The sequence below is a fragment of the Nuphar pumila genome, chromosome 12, assembly GCF_984573655.1.
Source record: "Nuphar pumila chromosome 12, dmNupPumi1.hap1.1, whole genome shotgun sequence".
Taxonomy (NCBI): domain Eukaryota; kingdom Viridiplantae; phylum Streptophyta; class Magnoliopsida; order Nymphaeales; family Nymphaeaceae; genus Nuphar; species Nuphar pumila.
Genome location: NC_143260.1, coordinates 81,383,207 through 81,408,677, shown reverse-complemented (window position 1 = coordinate 81,408,677; position 25,471 = coordinate 81,383,207). Strand labels below are relative to the sequence as shown.

Here is a 25,471-nt window from a genome sequence, read left to right as displayed (position 1 = left end):
ATAAGAAAAATGGTACATAATTCCTTTCTTCTTTTCTTGTTCCTTGTTATAGGCTTAAGAATGTGTCATTCAATGGAAAATTCCTTGTATGTTGTTTTACTTTTGGAATAGATTGAAGATCTCGGTGAAGTTTGATGGGTATTTTTTTTTATTTAATTAATCCATCTAGTAATCTAGGAACGGCTTTATTATATTCCTGTAATTGAATGCAAATCAGAAAACAACTTTCCATGTTTGTAAAAATGCAAAAAACATTTTTGTTGTGATTCCTTCCAATAAGAGCATGTGGGCTTTAATTTTGGCACCCTAAAGATACCACTTTAGCAGAACCATGGATTTTCAAATATCTCCATTGAATGTTTTGTGATTTGAACTATATGGATGTGATCTCCATGGTCTTTTTGGTGGATAACATGCATTAGATGAAGAAGGTTTCGATGTGTATACGAGTTTTTAAATAAATCTAAAAATCAATGGCCCTATAATGCTCCACAACTTTGCAGCAAAAAAATCAATTGTAACATTGAAGCAATGTGATCTAGAGCATGTTTTTTGACTAAACAAACCATGATGTGAACATGTGCACATACACATACAACATCATGGCCATCTTTTTATTACAGTGAATTCTATGAACAATGTAGAAAAAACTGCCTAGTTATACACTACATTTGTTGGCCGCCAGTCACTTTTTCTACCGACGAGAAATTTGTTATTACAAAAAGTAATATTCCAATGAAGAGAAACCATGACAGTTTTCAGTTTCTTCATGTTAGGAACAGAATCCTTGATCAAGGCCCAACCCCCAGGTCTCAGTATCCGGTCCATTTCCACTACTGTATCAACCATGTCACACCTGCCAGTTCAAAAGAACCTCGAGCCTCAAATTATCAAATCAAATGAGTCTCTGTTTGGAAACTGGTAGTTAGAGGGGCTTTATGCATATGCAAAAGTGCAGCTACCACCTTTAGATGGTAGTTACCAAATCCAGGTGCACATACAAAGGGATCACTTCCTTTTCCAAATGTATAAACTCCCATCCCAGCTGCTAGCTTCTAGGCAGCTACCACCAAGGTAGTTTGACCAAGTTCATACCAAATGCATAAATTCCCATCCCCGCTACCAGTTCCCAAGCAGAGCCTAAATCTAAGAAAATCTGCAATTTGAAAAATGCTTTACCTTTGTGAAAGATTTCCGAACAGATCACACGCATGAAGAAGATCATATGTTCGAGGATATGTGTTGAAAGATTCACACCAATCTTGATAAACCCCAATCAAGCCTCTTTCAAAAATAACAGGCAGTGTGTCTGGCTGAAGGACAGGTACAACATTCATCACCCATACAGGTTTATCAATAAGTGCTGCAGCGAACCTGATCCAAGAAAAGTAATATTATCAGATTCCTGTGAGCTGGGATAATGACACTATTTTCCAATAGCTTTCAGATATTATCTCTTGTTTAAGGTGCCTACTTTAGGAAAGCATGCCGACTAGACATGCACATGAAAATGGCCGAAAAAATTCAAGATCATGTTGCCAGATAAAATGTTGTTCATCAACAAATTAGTTTATTGATACTAGAAGTGGGGCTTTAATGCAGAAAGCGCCAGAGATTTTTTTTAATTGGGAAAATGCTTATAATTAACAGTAGCATGTGATTTGGCATGAAGACCAGACGTTTTGGTTAAGTGACAAACTTTCTAGGCACAGACATATAGCATCAACGTAACACGGGATTATCAGGTAGCGGCACAGACATGTAAGGATCCAAAGAGGTTTGGTTATGTTTTACTATAGGTGCATGTTGGTACAACATTGTACAAAAGATGGTATAATGTGTTTATGTAATTGGCACATTTTTAGGTTATGATCACGAATAACGTGCTTATAAAACTATTACAGCAGAACACCATGCCTTTTTCTATTCCAACCTTTCAAAACCATACCACGTGATGTCAAATATAAACTAAATCGGCAGCAAGTAAAATTTTATCATCTTGAAATATTAACTTAATAATACTAATTAACTCAGCTAGACTGATAAGATTGTAATTCAACATTACAAAAGAAAAAAAAGAAGAAAATAGTTAATATGTTTGGCTCAGTTACATGATAGAATTTGTCACATTGAGTCAGGGTGGGAAAAGATCATGAGCTCACCATTGCAAGTGCTCATTACTTGTTCTTCAAAGGATTTTTTCGAGTTTTGACACTTAACACAAGCCATGGCATATTTTATGCATATAAATTAAAGAAGAAAGTAATGGAAGTAATACGAATGTGAAAAATACATAAAGTATGAACTGGAAGTAATACAAATGTGAAAAATGCATAAAGTATGGAGTCTATGGACCTTTGGCTAAGACTTGTTGATTCATCTGACATGGTCAAAGTCAAGCCAAAGATTTACATTGGCTTAAAGGGTCATGCCTATGAAAAGATAAGTAAAAAAAATTCGATGAAGCTGAGCCTGTTATATCCAAAATCCACACGCATGAACTCAACAAATATGAAGCACTATCTGCTGTATGGTCACCAATTTATCTTGTTAAGATAGTTTTCAATGCATTTTAGACGAATTGTCAAACGGACTACCTTGCCAAGTTCACCACAAACCGGTTTAACTCTAACAAAAGTAACTTGACAGTACTATACAGCTATTATGTTTCCTAGATCAAAATCCAAGTTCATCTTCACAAAGTAAAATCCAGATCAATATCTGTGGATGTATCTCATTTAAGTTACAAGGAACAAACAATCAGTAAATGCGATATGCATGCAGAAATTGGTGAAAAAGCATTATTTTGGCAATGCAACTTACCCTCCATAGCCAGCATTCATGTCCATTATATTGCGAACATTTGACCAGTTCAGAGAAAGTCCTTGCAAATACAAATTTGATACTAGCTTTTCCCAGTGTTCAGTGTCCTCATCAAAATCTGGGATGTTACGCCTTTTCGACTCCTTAGATAACCATGTAGGCCTACTTTTAAGCCTTTTAGGCCATGACTGAGGCCACCTATAACCAGGTACTGATATAGATGATGGAAGTGGGGAAAGGCAACTCTCCAGTGGTGTATACCTTGCAGTGAAGAATGCTAACACTTGTAAGTAAACCATGCACACATTGAGAATCACCAAAGGAAAGAACCATACTGCAGGAATTACCATGAAGTATTATGCATATGGTTCTGATCACAAAGTGGAGGATCATTTGATGCTCTCTTTGCATAGCAAGAACTTGAAATGGGTTTCTGATATATTACGACTCCTATACGAGTTGTTGGATCCTTCTTATTTGCTACAACCTTCCAGCACATTGATTTTGTCAGAGTTACCATGGCTGCAAAACAGTAATGCTATAAGCAGCTTATATTGTATAATGACATATAATCATATGCTGGTATAAGGGTAACAATTATGCATCATATTGCGCTTTCATGACAGTCACTATTGTGTGTTTCCAAGGAAGGTGCAAAATTTTCTAGGAGTGGTGGGTGCCTTACTGACAGATCTGATGGTACTTATTTTGGACATAAGGTTTGGTGTAGGAAAACACATAAGAAAATCATATTAGATGGACATGAGCCAACCTAATACACCACGGCAGGTTCCCCAAGAAATTTGTGCCTAAAGAACATGACATGGTCACAGTTTCCGTTTTAGAAAACAGTTAACAAATGGTGTTCCAATTCATCCAGAGAACAATATTCTCAGCAAGGAATGTTATGTTCATACAAAATTTAAGCATGTCCTCTTGAAGTATAGTAAACCAAAAAATTCTCAAGATATAAAGAACTGAAACTTCAAAAGTGTAGAAAAGAGGTATTGGGCAAACCATTCCACAGCAAGGAATGTTATGTTCATACAAAATTTAAGCATGTCCTCTTGAAGTATAGTAAACCAAAAAATTCTCAAGATATAAACTGAAGCTTCAAAAGTGTAGAAGAGAGGTATTGGGCAAACCATTCCACAGATTCTGGTGTCTTGCATCATCACGGTAAACTGGTGCTGCAGACCATACAAAGAAACCTCCCGGCCTGAGAACCCTATTGATCTCTAGTAAGGGTTTTCCGCCTGAAATTTTAACCAAATTAGATCAAAATGCCTATGAATTTTCTCAGAAACTAAATTGAAACAAGAATGTGATGTACTAAAGCAAATTAATATCAAATAGAGCATGCCAAAGTTTAAAAGAAACTATTCCATTGTGACTAGACAAAATAGTAACATAAGCTAACTGAAACAGGCCACTAAAGATTGAAATGTACCATCTCCATACCAGTGGACCCTACATCTTGCACAATGCACCATATCATATACATTTTCTGGGAAAGTGAGCCTTTGAGTCCCAATAACAGCTAGAAAAGCAGGTATCCCTCGCTCAAGGGCCATTTGAATCTGAGCTTCATGTTCATCTTTTGGTGCAAATGACATTGTAAGAACACCCTTGTCCAGCAAGTACCCACCAAAGCTAGCAACACCACAGCCCACATCCATAACGACCCTTGTGTGCTTTCCCAATTCGATTGATGGCAAAATCTGGTCATAAGTGAAGCACAAGTACCACAGTCATTTTAGTTGAACAGAGTGGCTTATCAAATCCAAACTTTGGAGAGGCAAGAATGAGTGGTCAAATTTTCAGAAAAAAGAAGATTGTAAAATCTAGCAAACTCAGGTGGAACACTAGATCTCTTTACAGAATCCAAGGTTAGGAAATTTTAAATTTTGGACAGCTTTGAACCTTTTTTTACCAAGTTAACCATAATTTTAGGTTTTGACACAAAATAGGCACTTTAGACTTTTTAGATCAATGCATTTATCAAGCTTAGACCATATAGACCTAGTGTGATTTTGGTTCAAACCAGGGTTACCGGATTCTGTTGGCGTGCATGTGCGAAAAGGTATCACCAAAGTATTTCTTACTCACGATAGAGACAACTTCACACTGAATATGCCGACTTAAGCTTTACTAGTTTGTGTCAGAAACCAAATTTCTTAAATTCAGCTTTAAGAAGTAAAATGAGAAGAATATAAATCACATCACCGGGTTATTGAAATAGAGCAGTTATACAACCGTATGAAAGATGTGCACAAACTCGCTTAGTGATTTAGATACCCCTGATCTCCATATAAAACACACAAGTTGATATTTCAATAGAGCCTTGAAAGTTTTAACAAGAAACACATTGTGCTGCAGACAGAAATATGATGTAAATATAATCCATCCAAGAGTGTTGAGTTTTACTCCTGATTAAGTTGATTTGACAATCATCATTTCATATCATTGATATCCACAGGTTGAGATAAATAATGGGTAGCCTTTCCATTCTTTCCTGATTACTGCATTTGACCAAGATGTGTTCAATTGGCTGAATGTGCTTAAGTACCTAAGTTTGATCCTATATGCAAAACATAACCCATGAGTCATGCCCGGGGGGCCTAAAAAGCCCATCCTGGATACACATTGAATTGAAAATACATGCAACACAAATTTATGCATACATTCACATGCAGGCACACACACATGATGCCAAGATTTGAACCATGAAATCACTGACATGAAAAAATTGGACAAGTTAGTCCACCAAGCTACCGTAAATTAACCACACAAAACTGTTTACGGCCAAGAGTTACAATACATGAATATACACAAATTTATGCCCACATTCACATGCAGGCACAATCACACATGATGCCAAGATTTGAACCATGAAATCACTGATATGAAAAAATTGGACTAGTCCACCAAGCTACCGTGAATTAACTGCACAAGGCTGTTTATGGCCAACAGTTACAAATCAATATTGAGAGAGAGAGAGAGAGAATAAACTGCTATCCTTTCAGGTATCATAATGCTGATTATTTAGATTGCTGATAGCATACCTTCTCTAGAAAGTTAATGTAGTGCATCACTCCGTCTTTGAATTGAGTTCCGCCTCCAGGGAAGACAAGAAACTCACCAGAGGTTGTGACCCAGTTCTGATCCTTCTTATATTCAACAAGCTTTGGGTGAGGGACATTGTTAAACCAAATCTACAACACATCAGAAAATACCTTTTAGGTTCACCTATAAGTAACCATGAAACAGCATGCAAATCAAACAAGACCTATCAAGTACTGGGAAATCTGTCAAGGAATGTGTGACTAATATATTGCTGCTGAAGAAAATTTTACAAAATTTTGCCAGGTTGGAAACAGCCATTCAATACTTCTGAATCAATGATTATTGAATACCAACTTAATACAATGTTATTGATTAGTATGACTATTATCATGGCGTAGTCATTTCAAAGATGCATGAAATATACTGAACACAAAATGATGGAAGAAAACTAAAAAACGGTGTTGTAAGTCAAAATAACATAGCATCTGCATATGATCCATTTCATACACCCACCTAATCTTCAGATTTTCTGAAACAGACTGATGCTTACCATTAAAAATAATGAACAGACAGATAGAATCACCAAGAAAAAGAAGGCAGGTTATGTGTGTTTTCTCTTGGAAAAAATAACTGGATTCTTAGAAGGGCAATAACCATAATGAGAAAACTTGTAAGAATTGCTAAAACCATTTTTGTTATGGTACTGTACTTATTGGAGCTCATTCCTTCAAAAATAATCACCTAATAGCAAAAAATTACATGCTACAGTACTTGATCTGTGATGGCCTTTTTTCAGTAATTCAGGGCTTGGTCGTTTAGTATAGTCAACCCATATAGCTTTCTACATGAATGAGTGAAAAACATATACTTTATAATAGGAAAACAATTATCCGCTAGGAAAAATTTATGCACTGTTAATGGGCTAAAAACAAATGTATTCATCAAGATACAAATGTCATGGAAGGTTGTTGCCTATGTCACATGGACTTGGCAAACCGGGTGCTGCACCCGTGTCGACGCGATGCGGGTGCGGCACCCGGTGCGGTCAACCCGACCCTGGGTGCGGTCAACGCACCCAGGGTCATTTGTGTCCAATTTTTAGACTTAAAAAAAAATTCTGCCCGATGAAATATGCTGCGGAGGGGAGAGTTAGGGATTTTTTTTTTACCCTAATCCTCTCTTCCTCTCCTCCTGAAACCGACGCCGATCGACCTCTTCGCCGGACACCGCCGCCGCCGCTGACCGCTCCGCCGGACCTCTCCTCTTTAGGTACTCGCTCTCCTCTCCTCTTCGACTCCCTCTGTTCTCCTCCTCTCCTCTTCAAACCCTCCCCTGCACAAAGAGGGAGGACAGGGAGGGGGCTCGGCCCCTTCCTGCACACAGAGAGCGCAGGGAAGGGGCTCGACCCCTCCCCTGCACAAAGAGGGCATAGGGAGGGGGCTCGACCCCTCCCTTGCCAAAAAGGAGCGCAGGGAGGGGGCTCGACCCCTCCTATAACGCCCAAAAATTTTAAACTTATAAACCTTTTCAAAAGGGCCAACAAACTAGAAAATTCTCTTTTCTTTTCAGAGTTTTTAACAAATCAGCGGAAACGTTTTTTTTTCTCTGAATAAGAAAGGCAAGTTGACAACCTTGGGTGCGTTAGCGTAAAAATCCACATTTCCAATACATATAACTTGCAAACATTTTAATAAGCCATTTGTATTAGAAATAACTTCAAGTAGTACAAAATTAGGATTTCTTGAGGAAACCCTTGCCAAAAACCCAAAAGTCTAGAACGCGAGCTGCTAACAGAAACAGTGGGATCCTGAGATCATCTTGCAATCGCGTCATCGCCTGTCTCACAACTTATTCATCACTTGTGCCCATAAAATAGGTCAGTTTCGCGAAAAACTGATAGGTGCATAAGTGAGACAACAGGAAATTGAATTAAGTACATTTGATTCAGCATGCTAAACAGTTTAAAGCACATAAACAGTTAAAGCAGATAAGCAGTTAACTGTCAAATACAACATAACGATTCATTCAATCGTTAAGCTGTGAACTACCAAGCAACTAGCAAGTCTTATGACTCATTAACTAGTATGAACAGACTTATGTTTCGATATTAACTAGCCTGCGGGTACGCGCAGACGCGAATCGTAGAAACAACTAAAACTAATTCGAGCATCTGTTATTCTATGTATTTTTAATAACCCGAATAGCTAGTTGAGTCTGCTCCTAAGGGGACGACTTTTCGCCGAGAGAGGATCCCCCAAAGGCAGTTACTTGGCAACAGATGCATCAAACTTCTACAGAAGTCCATGGGATCTACCACCTAGAATAATCTCTGGTAGTCCCTTCCCCTAACTCTAATGACTGGGGAGGCCAAATCTTTGTCCGTGGGGTGGTTGTTAACAACTTGTCCATTGAAGTTTTTGTACTGATCCATCATCTCCCTTGACAGAAACAAAAGGCGAATGGGTGCGTCAGGCGTTGCTTAACCGATGACTCATTCTACATGCTTTGATCTTTCAACCATTCGAGCATCTTACCTGTGAAGGCAATACATCACCATTTTATGTGACTACAACATTGTGCATTTAGCACTGTTTGAGGTCACATGACCGTCTCATTCGATCATCGTAGTACTAACGAGCAATGTACGTCTACAAGTACTCTATGATGAAAGGGATATAGTTCCTTAACAGGAGCCTCAACAAAAGTGTTTCGCAAAGATGTAATGTTTCTCAAACTTTACTTTTGACATTCTTTATTTTTTGAAACAGTCAACAACTTGTGCCAATATATGACATGTGATTTTCTAGAATCTCTCATTCGTTATCGAAGTATCTGCATGCCTTGCATGGCTCGATATTGGCCTTGATGAATGAGATACGGGTTTATCAACAGAACCCCCACCAAGAAGTTCATTCGAGCCCCAATTCAGGATTACCCGAGATGTGTCGGATGCACGAACTGAAATAGACAAGCACCCCCTTTCCAAATACGTAGATTTGGGTAGTCTTTGATGTTTTAGCACAACTCCCAAAAATCCTCAAGTCTACTTTGCAAGACTGCTCACTCGAAAAGCTGGGATCCTTGCTAGGGATCCCTCTCCTTAGTCGAGAATGTATCGTTTAAGCCCCTGACTCATCTCTTATCGTAAGAGAGAGAGTGGTAAATGCTTATGCATACTCCACGAGGATGCATCTAATAGTGCATGCGATGAGCAAAAACATGAGCGTCATGTGTAATGGCAGAGCGGTAACGACACATTTGCAAAAGCAGGCCTGGGCGCAAAGCACGATGACAAAGTAAAGACTGAAAGCAGGAGTGCGTAAGCAAAGCCTAGGCGTAATGCGCAACGACAAAGTGAATACTGAAAGCAGGAGTGCAAACGCAAAGCCTGTGCACAAAGCGCGGCGGCAAAGGAAAGACTGAAAGCAGGAATGCGTAAGCAAAGCCTAGGCGCAATGCGCAGTGGCAAAGTAAATACTGAAAGCAGGAGTGCAAACGCAAAGCCTGTGTGCAAAGCGCGATGACAAAGGAAAGACTGAAAGCAAGAATGCGTAAGCAAAGCCTAGGCGCAATGCGCGGTGGCAAAGTAAATACTGAAACAGGAGTGCAAACGCAAAGCCTGTGTGCAAAGCGCGATGACAAAGGAAAGACTGAAAGCAAGAATGCGTAAGCAAAGCCTAGGCGCAATGCGCGACAACAAAGTAAATACTGAAAGCAGGAGTGCAAATGCAAAGCCTGTGCGCAAAGCGCGACGGCAAAGGAAAGACTGAAAGCAGGAATGCGTAAGCAAAGCCTAGGCGCAATGCGCGGCGACAAAAGAAAGACATGATAGAAAGTAAAGGACAAGGATCGCGAAACCGCGTCTTTGAGCTAAATGCATACTCATATAAATATATATATATACATATATATATATATATATATTTATTTAATTATCTTGTTAATTAATTGAACTTAATTCAATTATCCAAGTCCTCCGTGCAATCTTCCCCTACCTTGGGGAGTTGCGAGCTTGCAGTCGTCGACAAGTGTATGTGATCAACGACTCGGGCCACGGGGTGTGAACTGGATCCGTCGTACGAGCTGCAAAAGCGAGGCGTCAACAAGCTATCTTAATCAAATAAGAAGCAGAAGCAGGGGCAACGTGCCGTTGCGGACCTGCTGTAAGTGCATGAAGAAGGGGCAGGCGCTGCGAGCCCCTGCTGACCTGCTGTCAGCAAAAAAAATAGGGAGACAGGGGACTGCACCCCTGCCTGACGATGGTTCATACAAAGGTAGGGGTTGCACCCCTGCCTTTCGAGAGATCGGACAGAGGCAGGAGCTGCGCCCCTGCCTTCTGAAAGCGAGAGTAGGCAGGGGTTGTGCCCCTCCTAACAAGGTGGAAGAGAGGCAGGGGTAAAGCCCCTGCCTAACAAGAACAACGACGGAGGCAGGGGGGCTTCGCTCCTGCCTGCCAGAGGAGCAAAGAGGCAGGGGCAAGGCCCCTGCCCGTTGGTCACAAAGGGGGAGGCAGGGGGCTTCATCCCTGCCTATCGAAATTAGTGGAGGCAGGGGCGACGCCCCTGCCTACTAGAAGAAGAAGGCGCAGGGAGGGAGCTCGGCCCCTCCCCTGCAAAACAAGGGCACAAGGTGGGTCTTGGCCTCATCCCTGCCAAAGGGTACGCAGGGAAGGGGCTCGGCCCCTCCCTTGCATACAGGGGGGGGGGGGGTATAGGGAGGGGGCTCAACCCCTTCCCTGTCGCTGGAGGGTGCAGGGAGTAGGGAGGGGGCTCGACCCCTCCCCTGCCTTAAGAGAGAGCGCAAGGAAGGGCTCGGCCCCTTCCCTGAAAAAAGAGAACTCAGGAGCATCGAGAGGGAGGGGGAAAGCACGACAGGGGCCATCGGCCTCCTGTCGGCTCTCCGACGCACCTAGAGGAAAAAGAGGGAGAAAAGGAAAGTGAAGAGGAGGCGATGCGTACTTGGGGGGTCGTCTGCGCCGATTCCGACAGCAGGAGAGAGCTGAGAGAGATGTAGGGAGGAACGGGAAGGAGGTGGTAGCAAGGGTCATTGAGGTGGCCTCTGGCGAGCAGAAGAGAGAGGGTCGGGGACTGAGAGAGGAACGAGAGAGTGAGAGGAGAAAAGGGGTTTCGAATGTGAAACCCTTCCCCTCCTCACTGCTTTAAATAGGTGCGAGAGAGCGAGGGTGATCCGGGTTGGATCTAGGTCGGGTGCGGATCCGACCCGGGTCCAACTAACTTTTTTTTTGCCTTAGATTTTACACCTCCCCTGCACAAAGAGGGCATAGGGAGGGGGCTCGACCCCTCCCCTGCACATAAAGAGCGCAGGGAGGGGCTCGACCCCTCCCCTGCATTACATTTGCACATTCACGTAACTATCAAAAATAAAAATTTCACAGTTCTCCACTTCTTCTCATATAAAGCGCGAGTTAGAGCTTAGCTTCACTGAGCTTCTGAGGATGGTTCATCTATTGCCATCAAAATGGTGTCAAAACACATTGTCTTGTTGCTTTTACTCTTTTATTTATCCACTTACTTGATTTTTCATTTTCCTTTTTCTATTTTTTAGAACTTATTGTATATGTTATTGACTTTGCACTCAATATTATAAATCTTGATTGTGTGCCTAATTGATTTTAATATAACTTTTTTTGTATTTTCAGGACAAAAATGACTGATAAAGGGAAAGGACTTGCGTCATCCTCATCCCCACATGTGAGTTCTGCTGCTAGTGTTGTTGATAGTTGTAGTGGGAGTGATGTTGTGGGGCCACTATGGGTACATGTAGATAAGCTTGCAAAAACTGGAGAAGGAGGTGGTGGAAACAAGAGATTTCGATACAAGCTCTGTGAAAAAGATTTTATTGGGTCTTACACAAGGGTTAAGACTTATTTGTTGAAGATACCAGGACATGGCATTTCAGGATGCAGAAGAGTTGGTGAGGCAATGCGAAAACAACACAAGAAAATACAGGAAGAATATGAGAAGAGGAAGACAATGAGTGATTCTTGTACAATTAGTGTGTCATTTTTAAGCCACCAAGAAGATGCTAAAAAAAAAAGAAAAGTGAATGTAGGAGGTAGAAGAAGAGGAACGATACAAGCATCATTCAATACATATAAAAGGGAGGAGATGGATAGAAAAATAACGAGGCATTTTTATTCTACTTCACTCCCATTTAATGCAGCTAGAAATCCTTATTGGAAGGATTTAGTTACTTCTTTGGCAAATTGTAATTTGAGTGGCTATGTACCTTCGAGCTAAAAAAAATACGAACCACACTTCTTGCAGAAGAGAGGGAAATGTTGAGAGATTGCTAGAAATTAAAAATATTCATAGGAGCAAAATTGAGTTTTCATTGTTTCTCTGATAGGTGGACAGATATTCAAAGACGTCCACTAATCAATTTCATTGCTTCTTCGCTTAGTGGCCCAATATTCTTGAAAGCAGTTGATGCATCAGGGGAATATAAAAATGCTGAGTATTTAAAAGAGTTGTTCATAGAAGTAATAAAAGAAGTGGGTAATCATAAAGTAGTACAAATCAATACAGACAATGCACCAGTTTGTAAAAATGCAACATTAAGTTTGGAGAGTATCCTTATATTTTTTAGACCCTCGTGTAGCACACAGCTTGAATTTGGCCCTCAAGAGCATCTGCAACCCCAAAGAAGAAGAAAATTCACCAACATATGTTCTATGTTCATGGATTGAAGAATTAAAAAAAAATATCAAAAGCATTAGGAATTTTATTGTCAACCATCATCATGCTAATGCTATATTTAATAGGCATTCTGACATGAAATTGTTGAAGGTCACTGAAACACGTTTTGCGTCCATCATTGTGATGGTGAAGAAGATTAAGGAAGTGAAGAATGCATTGGTCAACAATGGTGACTGATGAGAATTAAACATTCTATCGTGCTGATGATGATGTCAAGACTCAAGAAATTAAGAAATTTATTGTTGATGATGAGTTTTTGGACAGAGTCGTATATTTTCTTCAATTTACTCAACCTATTTGAGAAATGTTGAGAGAAGTTGATAAGGATGAGCCCATGCTTCACAAAGTTTATGAAATGTGGGATAATATGATTGAAAAAATAAAGTTGTAGTTTTCAAGCATGAAAGAAAAAATCCTGCGTTGGATGATTCATAAACTTTTAACCATATTCATTCAGTTTTAGTCAGAAGATGGGATAAGAGCAACATTCCTTTGCATGACACATTCTCTTAATCCAAAATATTATGCAAAAAAGTGGTAGAAATGTGGTATTGGTCGTGTCCCTCCAAATTTAGACCCAGAGTTATCAAGGCATAGAAATATGTGTATGACAAGACTTTATCCAGAATCACATATTCTAAATCAAGTCACACAAGAGTTTGAAAAATTTGCATATTCAAGATTATATGGACAAGCATTACTCGTGAGAGAGGAGGATAATATAGATCCTATTACATGGTGGTCAACATTGGGATCAGAAACACCTATTCTCCAACGTCTTGCATTGAGATTGCTATCCCAGTCTGCTAGTTCTTCATGTTGTGAAAGAAATTAGAGCATATATTCTCAAATCCACAACATGAAGAAAAACAAACTCACCAGCAAGCGCACAGAGGATTTAATATATGTTCATTTAAATCTTCGACTAATTTCGCCAACCAATGATGAATACAGGTACTAATTTGCTCTCTTAGTTATTTAACTATTTCTTAGTTTTTTCATTTAAATATACTTGTATTTAACATTTTCAAATTGGGTTTGTAATGTAGACAAGGATCATCCAAATTTTGAGATATAAACCCAGAAGAGTGTGACTTAGAAGGAGAGCATGATTTCAACAATACAAACATTGATTTATCTGCGCCCAGTCTTCCTTCTACCGATGCATTTGATGATGAAGAAGAAAATTATTAGGATCCATTACCTCATCGTCATATACGTTGTTTAGGATATACTTTTGGTATGTAATTATGCATTTTTTGTTTCTTTTGTTAGTATACTATATAATTTACTTCTTTTCTGCTTTACTTGTTTGATTGTTTTTATAATTATGGTGTTGGTTTTTATGATGTATAATAGAATTGTAGATTGTTAATTTGATTTATTGCATACATGATGATGAATTGATTTGATGATATTGTGATAATTGTTTTTTATTTCATTAGTGTTAATGTTGTTAACTCTTAAAACTTAAAACCTATGTCACATGGGTGCGGGTGCGGGCGCAGGTGCGGGTGCGGGTGCAGGGATTCGGCACTTCCAAAAAAACCGGGTGCGGGGGTGCGGCAGGGGCAAAAATTTAAAATATATATATATATATATATATATATATATATATATATATATATAGTGTATATGTATGAATGTATGGTAGCTGTTAAAGTCCATGACATTTATGCCCAACTTACTTTTTACCATTTTTTTATCTTATATGGTTGTCCCCAAAGATGAAAGTGATGAGTTGTGGAGCTTGATTCATTGTTTTTGCCCTTGCAGGAAGGGGGGTCCGGGGGCTCCCCCCGGCGCGGGTCTCGCTGCGCGGTCAACGGGCGGGGGTCCAGGGGGCCCGCCCCTGGCGGGGGGTTATAGGGGGGCAGCGCCCCCCCCCAAAGAAATTTTTTTAAATTCCACAGCCCATTTCATAGGGCAATTTTTTTTTAAAAAAAAAAAATATTCAAAAAAAATGGAAAAAATGACCCTGGGTGCGGTCAACGCACCCAGGGTCGGGTTGACTGCACCCGGTGCCGCACCCGCACCCGCACCCGCGTCGAGTCGCGTCGACGTGGGTGCGGCACCCTGCTAGCCGAATCCCTGTGATATAGCTTAAAACTTAAAAATTTTATATATATATATATATATATTTTGCTGCATGCCCGCATCCAAGTTTTTTGAAAGTGCCGCACCCCCGCCCCCGCACCCACACCCATGTAACATAGGTTGTTGCAAATGGCAGTCTTGTTCTCAAGTGCTTGTATCTAGTCTTCCCTGCAACATTATTTTTACAAAATGTCTATTTTGTCTAATGTTTCTTATTGTTCTGCCCCTGACCCTCAACAACCATTACCTCCATCTGCACCAATAGTCAAAAGTTCCTCTCTCAATTTTTGTGAATGTTCTCATGTATATGTCATGGACATCAATCTTTTTCTGCAAATTCTACCCTGCTGCTACTTTCCCTCTTCTTATGTTGTATTCAGTTCGCTGATAGTAGAAACTCTCCATTCATTGATCGGCCGCAGGTGAATGGGATGCTCAATCTCATAAGAATTTGCTTCTTTCTTTTAAAATTCAAGGATCTGCTTATTGTCTATCTTTTAATAGTAATCACGAAAACTGGTTCTCAAGGAAAAAGGTCACCATGATGCCCCAATTAATGTGGTATCACAAATTTGTGGTAAATAAGAACAGCATTAGCATTAGCGACCTTGGGTCCACTATGAAGCACTAAAAGAGAACCCGTCATTGCTGCAAGCCAGAGGAGAGGATCTCCATAAAGTGGAACAGCGGATACTTCACAATAAGATATGAGAGTGGACCTGTGTTGAGAAATAATTCATTAAGGACACCTTTTTCAACCTATTTTTTCAGAAATAAATTTAGTTCCTTATATTGCTGCCATCACCAGGCCAAGTGTGCTAGCCTTCCTGGTAAAGGGCAGGACTATCTTAAAATGCCCTCTGTATCATATACGATGGGTTCTTAAATATGCTGTAACCCATCCTATCATTTGAGGAAGTGAAAAAATATGAAAAAGAAATGAAAAAGGAGTACGCTTGTCTAAAAAATCCAGTGGGTTACAACCATATGATTATGGCTACTGAAGTAAACTATCCAAATTCTAAATACAAGTAACTGCAACCTAAGTATTTGGAAATTTTATGTATGCTGTTAACATTAGAAAACCAGTCACCAATGTGGGATTTAAAGCATAAACACTGAACTGAAGATAGAGGCCCATTTCACAAGGTCAGAGAGGAAAAAATATGTAGGCTATGAGATACAGCAGATCCAAAATTCTAAACTCGTGAAAAAAATCCAGAAATTGAACACATACTTTCTGAGAATTAAAACAACTAACCAAAATGTCACTGCAGATGTGGCTATAGGATAAAAAAAGTTATATTTCCAAATTAATGGTGAAATTCAAAATTTTAAGCTCGTCTGATTTCTTTTTCAAAAAGTAACCAATCAGATTTAACACACTAAAGCAAATAGAAGTCTGGCTAAAAGATAGTTGTCTTCCATTGTTCAAATTAAATTAAAACATGATATAATGACACCTGCAAAATTTAGGGGCAGAGGATCTATTTGAAAATTAGTTTGAACTGGGTGAACCAGTTGCGAGTAAGCTTGACCGTTAAATATAGCAGTTAACTCACATTGCACAAGAAGCGGTGCATAGCACAGTTAAGCTGGTCAAGAAGCTTGTACTCGTTAGCTCCAATGGCCTTGGACCTGCAATGAAAATGCTAGGTATATCCTTTGTGCATGTTCATATGTAACAATTAATATTAATCCAATCCAATGAGCTGAATGAGTCGGCATGAGTCGGCATCGCATTCTTTTCAGCGTGCCTAATTATCATGAAACTAATCAGGACATTGATGTGTAGCATGTTAATTCTTTGTTCTTAAAATTTTGTGCTAGGCAATAACAGTTCACTCTTCTCAGAGTAGAGGAGAAGCATGCAAAGAATGTTCATCAGCAAATGCAGATTTCCACCAAAGCTCAAAATAGGACTTGACGCATTAAGAATAATCCATCATTTACAGGCATAGACAATACAAACCAATAGATCTTTATGCCAATTGAACTCCATGGAAGGAAAAAAGAACATCAAAGACTAACATATGCAGACTGTTTCAATATTAAACAGATCAACAATCACTTCCAGATCTTAGACAAGCATCACTATTCCAAATTATAAAAGATCTGCTTACCGAAAAAGCAAGCTCACCGTGTCCCGGCTTCGAGGCCACGAAACGGGCATCCGATAGGCTTTGGGCAAAGGAACCAAGCACCTCAAACTGGGCTTCGGGCAATGCCTCTCCCTGTGCTCCATGTGCCTCCTAAACCTCAGCCTCTTGATTGCCCTGTAATTATCCAGGCATGGTATGTAATCAGGAGCTACACGCCCACCACAAACTTCCCACTTGATTTCCAGACCACCATCGTCATCACCATCAACCAATGATGGTTCCTCCCCCCTCGTCGTCTCCAGCAACGTTGTTGTCCCCGGCGATGCCGCCTTCTCCGATGCATTATCCGGCCTGTCTGAAGTAATTTCTATTGGGGAACTCGGTGCCCGTGGAGATTCTTCTGTCAACTGAGAATTGTGCATATCTATCCCAGATGGGTCCAAGAATTGAGTGTTGTTCGTCAGGAGGAAGAAGGCAGAAATGACAGCAAATATCAGGAGGGTGGTGACCACCACAAAGATGAAAGGGAATCTCCATTCCTTGAAGCGGTTAGAGAGAGGCAGAGCCATTCTGCACTCTCTTTATTTCTCCTGTCCTGTATTTCTTGCCACAGATGGATTCAGAGCATTTTATTGGAAGGATCTACCTGAGGAAGTGGGGAAGTTTGGGCCACTTTTAATGCTCTGCTTACAGGATCTGCCCACATGGATGATTGGCTATTTACCTTTTCCTCTGTCCTGACAAGCTTAGTAAGCCTTAAAAATAGAGAAACCAGGGTATTTCTGTCATTTCCTTTAAGGTTTACCTAGAGACATGCTTGATTATGTGTATCCACTAAGGAAGGTAGAAATCATGCAGGTATTTCACCTAGTTGTGTTTGTGCCTTTTTTTTTCTTTACTGAGTTATAAAGGTCAAGATCTTTAATCATATGTCTCTCTCTCACACGATGTTCGTTGGGTAAGAAAAAAAAAAGTAAAAAGTAAATACCCAGTCAACCATAAAAATAAAAAATAAAAGGTAGGAAGGTTTGTATAGCAATGGATTAATAGATGCTAACGTCACCTACGCTCATACAAAGAGAGTGGGATTTAAAAGGTAGAATGATTGCGTGTCTACTAAGTCAGGATGAGATTTTTTTTTTAATTTCATTAGGCGGACATTTTTGCCCCTAAATTCAAAAAGAAAAAATGATGTATAGGCAGAAAATCCATAAGCATCACCCCTGAATAGGCTATATTTTAATAAATGTAAAAAGTATTAAAAAGTAATTTTTTAATATTAATGGCTTTAACATGTGTCATGCTTTAATTGACACATAATGCTTTTTATTATTTTTTGGCTATGCAAAATGATTCATTTGAGTATGGGTATCAGCCAATTGAGCTGAATCTTTGGCCAAATGATCCTCATGTCCAAAATTTTGATTCTGACTTTAGTAAAATATTTTTACCATTCACACAAGTGAATCCACTAATGTTCGCGCAATAAATAGGTACATTGTCCAAAGGTTGCAATATCTCAATACAAAAAAGTTTTGAATAAAAAATTTGTAGACTTGATGAAATTTATATAAAGTATTTGTGAAAATGGCTAACTTGGATTTTAACAAAGAAGATTAACATATCAAATGCATTAATCTTTCGAGGTTCGTAAGCCCGATGTGAACCTTTTAGAATTAAAAAGTTCTACCTCGACAGGTTCTCTTCAGACATTTGTGTATGTCCTGACATTCACTCCGATGTCATGCAAACCTCCTTTAACTAAAAACTCGCTTAGTCAGGACATACATCTACAAATGTATGACTGATATTCACAAATGTTTGTTGCAAATGTCCTTACATTCACATATTTTCTGATTCAGGTTTGGCACATTCATGTCACATATTTTCAGATGTCATGACCTTCACATATCTACCGTGTGAACATTCTTTAACTAAAAACTTGTATAAAGATTGGACATACGTCCACAAATGTATGTCTCACATTCACAAATATGTGTTGCAAATATTCTTACCTTTGCATGTTTTCTGATTGCACACATCTCACATTTATGGACATCACTGCTTTCATGCAAATACCATGCAAATTTTCTTTAATTAAAATCACAAAAAATTAGAATGTCGCAAATACTATAATCTCCTGTTAATGCAATGCCATTTTGTGAATATGCTTTCTGATTCATATATAGTCATTGGTGGTTCTTTTATTTCATTTTTTTGTTTCTCATTAGAACTCTAACCCTTTTTTCTTTAAAACCTTAACAATTTTTCCTTCTTGTGGTGATTCATGTGCAATTTATCTTGCAGTATTCCGATGAGATTGTGACAACTTTTTGATCAATTGGCAAGGTTGCAATAACTTTTTTTGTCAACTTTCTCATCTTTGGTTACCCCAAAACTTATGACAAAAAGTGAGTTTCATATGTTTTCCTGCATTCTTAAGGTTTATATATATATATATATATTGGCCTTATAGTATTTGTATTTAGTTATTTTCGATAACAATTTATGTTTGTTTGACTACGTTTTATTTAACATTTGACACAAGATTATATACTTAGGGTATATATATATATATATATATATATATATATATATATATATATATATATATATATATATATCCTTATAGTATTTGTGTTTTGTTGTTGTTGTTGTAGATGATTTATATTTGTTTGCTTATCATTTATTTAATATTTCGGTGTTTTGTTTTGAAGTAATGGGGTTAGGGTTTATTGTGTATGTGCATTAAATTGGGGTAATATGGGGTTATGGTTGAAGTGACTAGTTTTCTGTGTGAGTCAACAACCATGGTTAGTGTAGGCAATTAATTATGGCATCATAAAGAGTTAACGTACACTACCGCCTCATTAATTATTCTTATTGAAGATCTATAATAGTGTCAAAAAATAATAGTTTAAGGAATTTATGGCTTTAATGTCTCATAAAACTGGATATGCCGAAGAGTATTTGAGCCTCCAGTATAGTTATTTTGCAGACATAAAAAGCCAAAAAAGATAATTGTTTCGATTGATGATGATGTAGACTGTATGTTATATAGTAGTGATGTTTACTTAATTGTTTGTACTGTACTACATGACAAAGTTAAACAAAAAGCAGTTGAAAGTGATTTTTAAGAATTAGTGAATTTATCTCACAAATCATAGAGTCTATATATTAAATAAAACACAAGCAAACAAACATAAATCATCAACCACAATAACTAAATACAAATACTATAAGGCCAATAATATATATATATATATATATATATATACAAAAATCTTAAAAATGCAAGAAAACATATGAAACTCATATTTCAATCAAAGTTTTTGGGGACTGAAAGATGAAGCAATTGGACAAAATGCTACCGCAACCTCACCGATTGACAAAAAAACTATCGCAACCTCGTTGAAATGCTACAAGATGAATTGCATAAGAATCACCGTAAAGAGAAAGAAAAAATGGTTAGGATTCTAAAGGAAAAAGGGCCAACATCCTAATGAGAAGCAAAAAAAATGAAAAATAAATTGGCAATGACTCTATATATGAATAAAAAATCATGCAAATGTAAGAACATTCATAAAATAACATTGCATTAACAAGAGCTTCACATATAGTATTTGAGACATTCACACCGTATATTTGTGACATTATGATTTTATGCGATTTTAGTTAAAATAGGTTTTCATGTTATGTGTGTGAAGGTCAGGACGTCCGTAAATGCATGACGCAAACCAGCTGAGCTTGAATAAAAAAATATGTGAAGGTAAAGACATTTACAACACATATTTGTGAATGTCAGACACATATTTGTTAATGCATTCTGGTAAGCTTAAGTTCAAATTTTAAGGTTTAGGTGGGCTTGGGTTAGGTTCAGTTAAGTCAAGGTCAAGATTAGCTTTTAGAGGGCAAGCCCCATGTGGGTCTCACTTAGCTTTGATGAGGTGAATGCATGGATAAGGTGGCGACATGAATGGGGTGGTTGCATGGCATGGATGAGGTTGCGACATGGTTGAGGTGACGTGTCAGATGATGGGGCATTTACTTGAAAGTTGTTTCTTGTGGCTGAGGTGAGTTGCATTATTTAGAGTACAAGTGATGGATCTGGATCGGCTTGTCTAGGACCTATTTTCTTGATTTGGACCTTCAGAGTTGGATTGAGCTCACCCAGATCTTGGTTCGCATCATCCCCCCTCCCCTTGAGATTTGCCTAGTCCCTTAGGCAAAAATCTCCTGGTGGTCTATACTTCTCTAGTTGTAAGCACATTATTGAAGGTGAGCATGCCTTCCAAAGCGAGCACAAATGTCTTCAATGCTATCATGACTCTCTTCTCTTGTTGCTTACCTGATGCATTTGCTTTGACATACAATCTTTTGTCATCAAGGTAGCAGGGGGTCTTCTTGAAATTCAGAGTAATCTGTCATTAGAGCATGGAGAGTTGATTTTTGAAATTCTCGCAAAATCATAGGACTGTGCATAAAGGATTGCTTTTAGGTACAGAGAGGTTGTATGAAAAAATTGAGTTCTTTGCCCTTGAAACCCAATAAATTCTGAAATTCATTAGGGGAGTTAACAACCCCCTGAAGAAGCATGGGTTTGAATTTCAGATTTGAACCCTTCCTGGTTTGGGCTGGAGAATTTTTTGAAGTTGGTCCATTTTTTATACTTGGGAAGTGCAGATTAGGTCCTTGGCTATTCTTACATTGCTCCTTACCATCTCTGCCCCATAATTCATAAGCCAAGAAGACTTTAGGTTATGCTCTTTCTTCAACACCATCCTTCTTTGATGCAGGCTCCTTAGGACAAATGGTTTGTCCGTCTTGTTTTAAACTCACCTCCATATTCGAGAAGTTCCCATGAACCTCTTTTTGGGATCGAGGCTCAATCATCTCTAGTACTACATCAACCCCTTTGAATGGGAAGCACACCAGGGTCAACATAGGACTTATATCTCTGCATCATGAGATCAACCTTTGGACATATGCTCATGCTATAAGGTCGGCTGCCCTTTCCTACAACAACCACGAACAAGGTTGTTTCTTTACATCACATCCGAGGCTTGGAACAAGATCTCCCCTTATGAAGTTATGGGTTGATTCGGTATCCACTAATACCTCAACTTACAACTGATACATCATTCCCTTCACATGCATGGAGTTGAAAATTGAAACTCTGAAGATGACATAGAAAGAGATTCTAAGGCCTCGATCTATTTCATCTTTCGATCCTCCCAAAGTGTGGATTGGTTAATCCTCACTTGTCTTTTCTTTACTATCCTCCACAACATACATCTTAAGGGTTCGTCATCTATGCCCCAAGCTCCACTTCTTATCGCCATTGTAGCATAACCCCTTGCTACATCGGTCAACTATTTGAGATCTACTAACAAATTTGGTTTTGATGAAAGACTTGAATTAGTTTTTAATACCATATTCCTTGACTTGGGTGTGAGATCTCAACCTATCAGAGGGTCGAGTAGGCCTCCTTATAAGGCAAGACTTCTTCCATCTCTCTTCGATAATCCGTGTTTTCACAAAGCACTCTTTCAAGGTATGGGGTTCTAAAGCCATGAGCTCGATACAAATATCATCTTTGAGACCTCCCATGATGTTCCTATCAAGGTGGGTTCATACCAATCACCACATGGTGCTCAAGTCATAAAAAATGGCTTGATAATCTTTTATGAACCCTTTTTACCTCATATTTTTTATCTCCACATTATGTTTAGCATATGAAAAGGGTCCAAACATTTTCAATAGTTCTTTTTTGAACTCTATCTAAGTCAGTGTTCTGTAGCATTGCTCATGCCAATGGTACCACCAAGTTGCTTCACCTTCAAGGTGAGAAACGATATATCATAACCTTTTTTTGTAGAAAATTCCTTGATTTACATAGAATTGTTTAGACTTATACAACCAATCATAAGGCTCTTTCCTAGAAAAAACTGAAAAAGGTATCTTCACGGGCCGCAGTAGGGACATACCATTGTTGGAAGTCCTCAAACTGAATTTGAAGCCTCCCGAGTACAGATCAAGGATGGACTTGTGTATCTCCTCTTCGTCGAAATCCTTGTGCTCCTTTTAATGGTTGCTGCCTCTGCCTCCATTATTGTTGTTGTGGATCTGAAGGGCCGCTAGGATGATGCTGTTCATTTGTTGAACCACTTGGGTGAGGTTGGCTACGCTAGTCTCAAGGTTGGTCATATGCGTTCCAACATCTATTTTAGAGTTGGTGGTTTTTGCATATTAGTTAAATGTATCAAGGTTTAACTTAGGGTTTTGGCCTTGGGGCTTTTTAGAGGCCATAGAAATGTTGCTCTAATACTAGTTGATGTGATTCAGTGTGGTTGAGTTTAGATTTTAGGGTTTAGGTAGGCTAGGGTTATGTTCAGTTAAGTCAAGGTCAAAATTGGGTAATAGGTTCGGGTATGGTTTTGACAAGGTTTAAAGAAAATTTGAGTTATCCTAAAATACAACACAATAAATGTTGAAAAATTTGGAGGTGACTAATGACACATCATACAAGAGTGGATTAAAATTTGAGGTTCAGGGGATTTGGGGTTGCAGAGACAAAATTCTGGGTTTGATCAGAAAATGAATTTTGTTCAGTTTTTTAGTGACCCTGAGAGAATGAATAATTTCTCTCAGAATAAAAATAAAAAAATCATAAAATATATGGTTATGTTAGGGACAGTTAGAGAGGGTCTGGTTAAAATTTCGGAGCCTGAGTCGATACTTGTTTTTCTATTTATGTTTCGAAAATACTTTTAGTCATTAATTTATTATGTTTACCTGTATTTAATCAAACAAAATGGCTAAAATTCCCTCATGATTGATTTCATTAATGGAAGAGCATAAGCTGGGCTATTTGTTGGAAAAAGACAATGATGTTATTTATACTTTAGGCTGGAATTTGAAATGCATTCTCTTTAGTGGCTAAATGTAATATTGAGACATTGAATATCTCTTTTAAATAACTCACACTTTAGGCAATTTCTTATAAAATATTCAAGTTTTTTTTATAGTAATTAATTAACTTGGTAGAGGTGTGTTATGTAGACACAGATCAGGTCATTTGTTGAATGACCTTAGGGTTATTCAACGACATTGACCATTAATCTGAACCTGACGATGCTTGACCACCACGTGGCGAACATTGTTTAGGTTAATGACATTTTATGCCATTAACCTTATTGCTTTAAAAAAAATTGAATGCTGCACAGGAGGGTCTTGCATTTAAAAAAAAAATCTTTTAGGGGAACAACAACTTCTTTGGGGACCGCCTGGGTGAGGAGGGTCTTGCCAGTGCCCGATGAGTCAACGAGGAGGCAACCCTTCTGTCTGGGGCTGCCATGTGCTCGTTGGGCAACCCTGAGGGCCTTCCTCTGCCGCCTTCCATTGTTGTTCTTCACCGACGACATAACCCTATCATTGTTCTTCACCGACGACAAGACCCCGTCACTGCTGCCTCCCACCGTTGCCACCCCTATCTTTGCCTTCCTCAACCGCCTTATGCTTGTTGGGGTGCCCTCTTGAACTTACTGGTGGGAACCACCCTCCCATCAACAACCCTCCTTTCTGATCCCTCCCACATGTTGATGTACATGATGTTAGATCCAAAAATTGGATCCAGTTCTCTTGTGGCCACAGGGTCTCACGCATGAATTCAGTGAGCCACTTTTGTGGGCTTAATTAGTGGGTTATGGATAGTTTCAACTCTACATTCTATGGTCAGTTACATAATGTAGAAGGCCCATAACTAAATGTTTTTTATGTTGGGAAGGTAACAGCTACTCCAAGGGAGGCTATAAGAGCCCAACACCTGCGCACACGATAGAAGGTGAGAAAGGAGGGCCCATAACTCAGTGTTTGTTATGCTGGGAAGGTAACAACTACTCTAAGGGAGGATATCAGAGCCCAACACCTATGCACAAGATAGAAGGTGAGGAAATACATGTGTGTTATCCCCCTTGATGCATGTCATTTACCAGAAACCCCTTTTTTTATCCCTTTCGTTATTCCTCCTATTCTCTGTGCACACCTCGTGTAAGATCCTTCATATGAGTGCCATTGAGGTCGCTAAGGCCTCCCTGTGCTCATCGAAAGAGCATGAAGAGACCACCGAGATTCGTCCTTGCTTTCTTCACGACGATGAGGAAAGTCGTTGGTTCATATCAACAATCCATGATGTTGAATGACCTAATCTATGTCCCATATATAAATGTTTTGCCAATTAGGGAGAGCCATGTAGTGACTGCGAGCCCCTCTTTATCTGCTCTCTGCTTAAACAAGGTCTACGGGAGCAAGAACGGTGCTTCATCGGCGTTTGATCACCGCAACGTATCGTGCAGGAGTATAGGATGGGAGGAACACACTTTGAATTAAATTTCTTTAATTAGAGTTTTTTATAGTTAATTTGATTAAAGTTTTTTGTTTCATTTTCTTTGATTAGGGCTTTAAATAAAATTTCTTTAATTAGAACTTTTTATAGTTAATTTGATTAGGGCTTTTCTTGTATTTGCTTATGATTAAATTTTTTGATTCAAAGCCCTAATCAAAGAAAATCAAACAAAAAATATAATCAAATTAACTATAAAAACCTTAATTTATAGTCAACTTCCGTCATGTCATTTTGCCAATTATAAAAAATGCAAATGCTTT

At 38.8% G+C, this 25,471-nt stretch overlaps 1 protein-coding gene across 1 annotated transcript; it reads right to left on the bottom strand.

The window, feature by feature from the left end:
* Window positions 1–587: 587 nt before the first annotated feature.
* Window positions 588–17,376, bottom strand: LOC149821069 (putative methyltransferase PMT23). Its single transcript, XM_089981894.1, has 8 exons — window positions 16,846–17,376; window positions 5,889–6,038; window positions 4,274–4,544; window positions 3,969–4,079; window positions 3,171–3,345; window positions 2,824–3,084; window positions 1,180–1,374; window positions 588–856 (listed from the first exon to the last, which is right to left on the bottom strand). The coding sequence occupies exons 1-8, from the start codon at window positions 17,374–17,376 to the stop codon at window positions 655–657; spliced, it is 1,896 nt and encodes a 631-aa protein (XP_089838020.1). The 3' UTR covers window positions 588–654.
* Between the last annotated feature and the right edge of the window lie 8,095 nt (window positions 17,377–25,471).

Excerpts from the sequence above, each read along its gene's own strand:
- LOC149821069 (XM_089981894.1), bottom strand. The coding sequence starts at position 17,376 with ATGGCTCTGCCTCTCTCTAACCGCTTCAAGGAATGGAGATTCCCTTTC. Across the intron at positions 1,375-2,823 it reads ATGAATGCTGGCTATGGAGG|GTTCGCTGCAGCACTTATTG; the intron begins GTAAGTTGCATT and ends TTCTTGGATCAG. Across the intron at positions 857-1,179 it reads TTCGGAAATCTTTCACAAAG|GTGTGACATGGTTGATACAG; the intron begins GTAAAGCATTTT and ends TTGAACTGGCAG.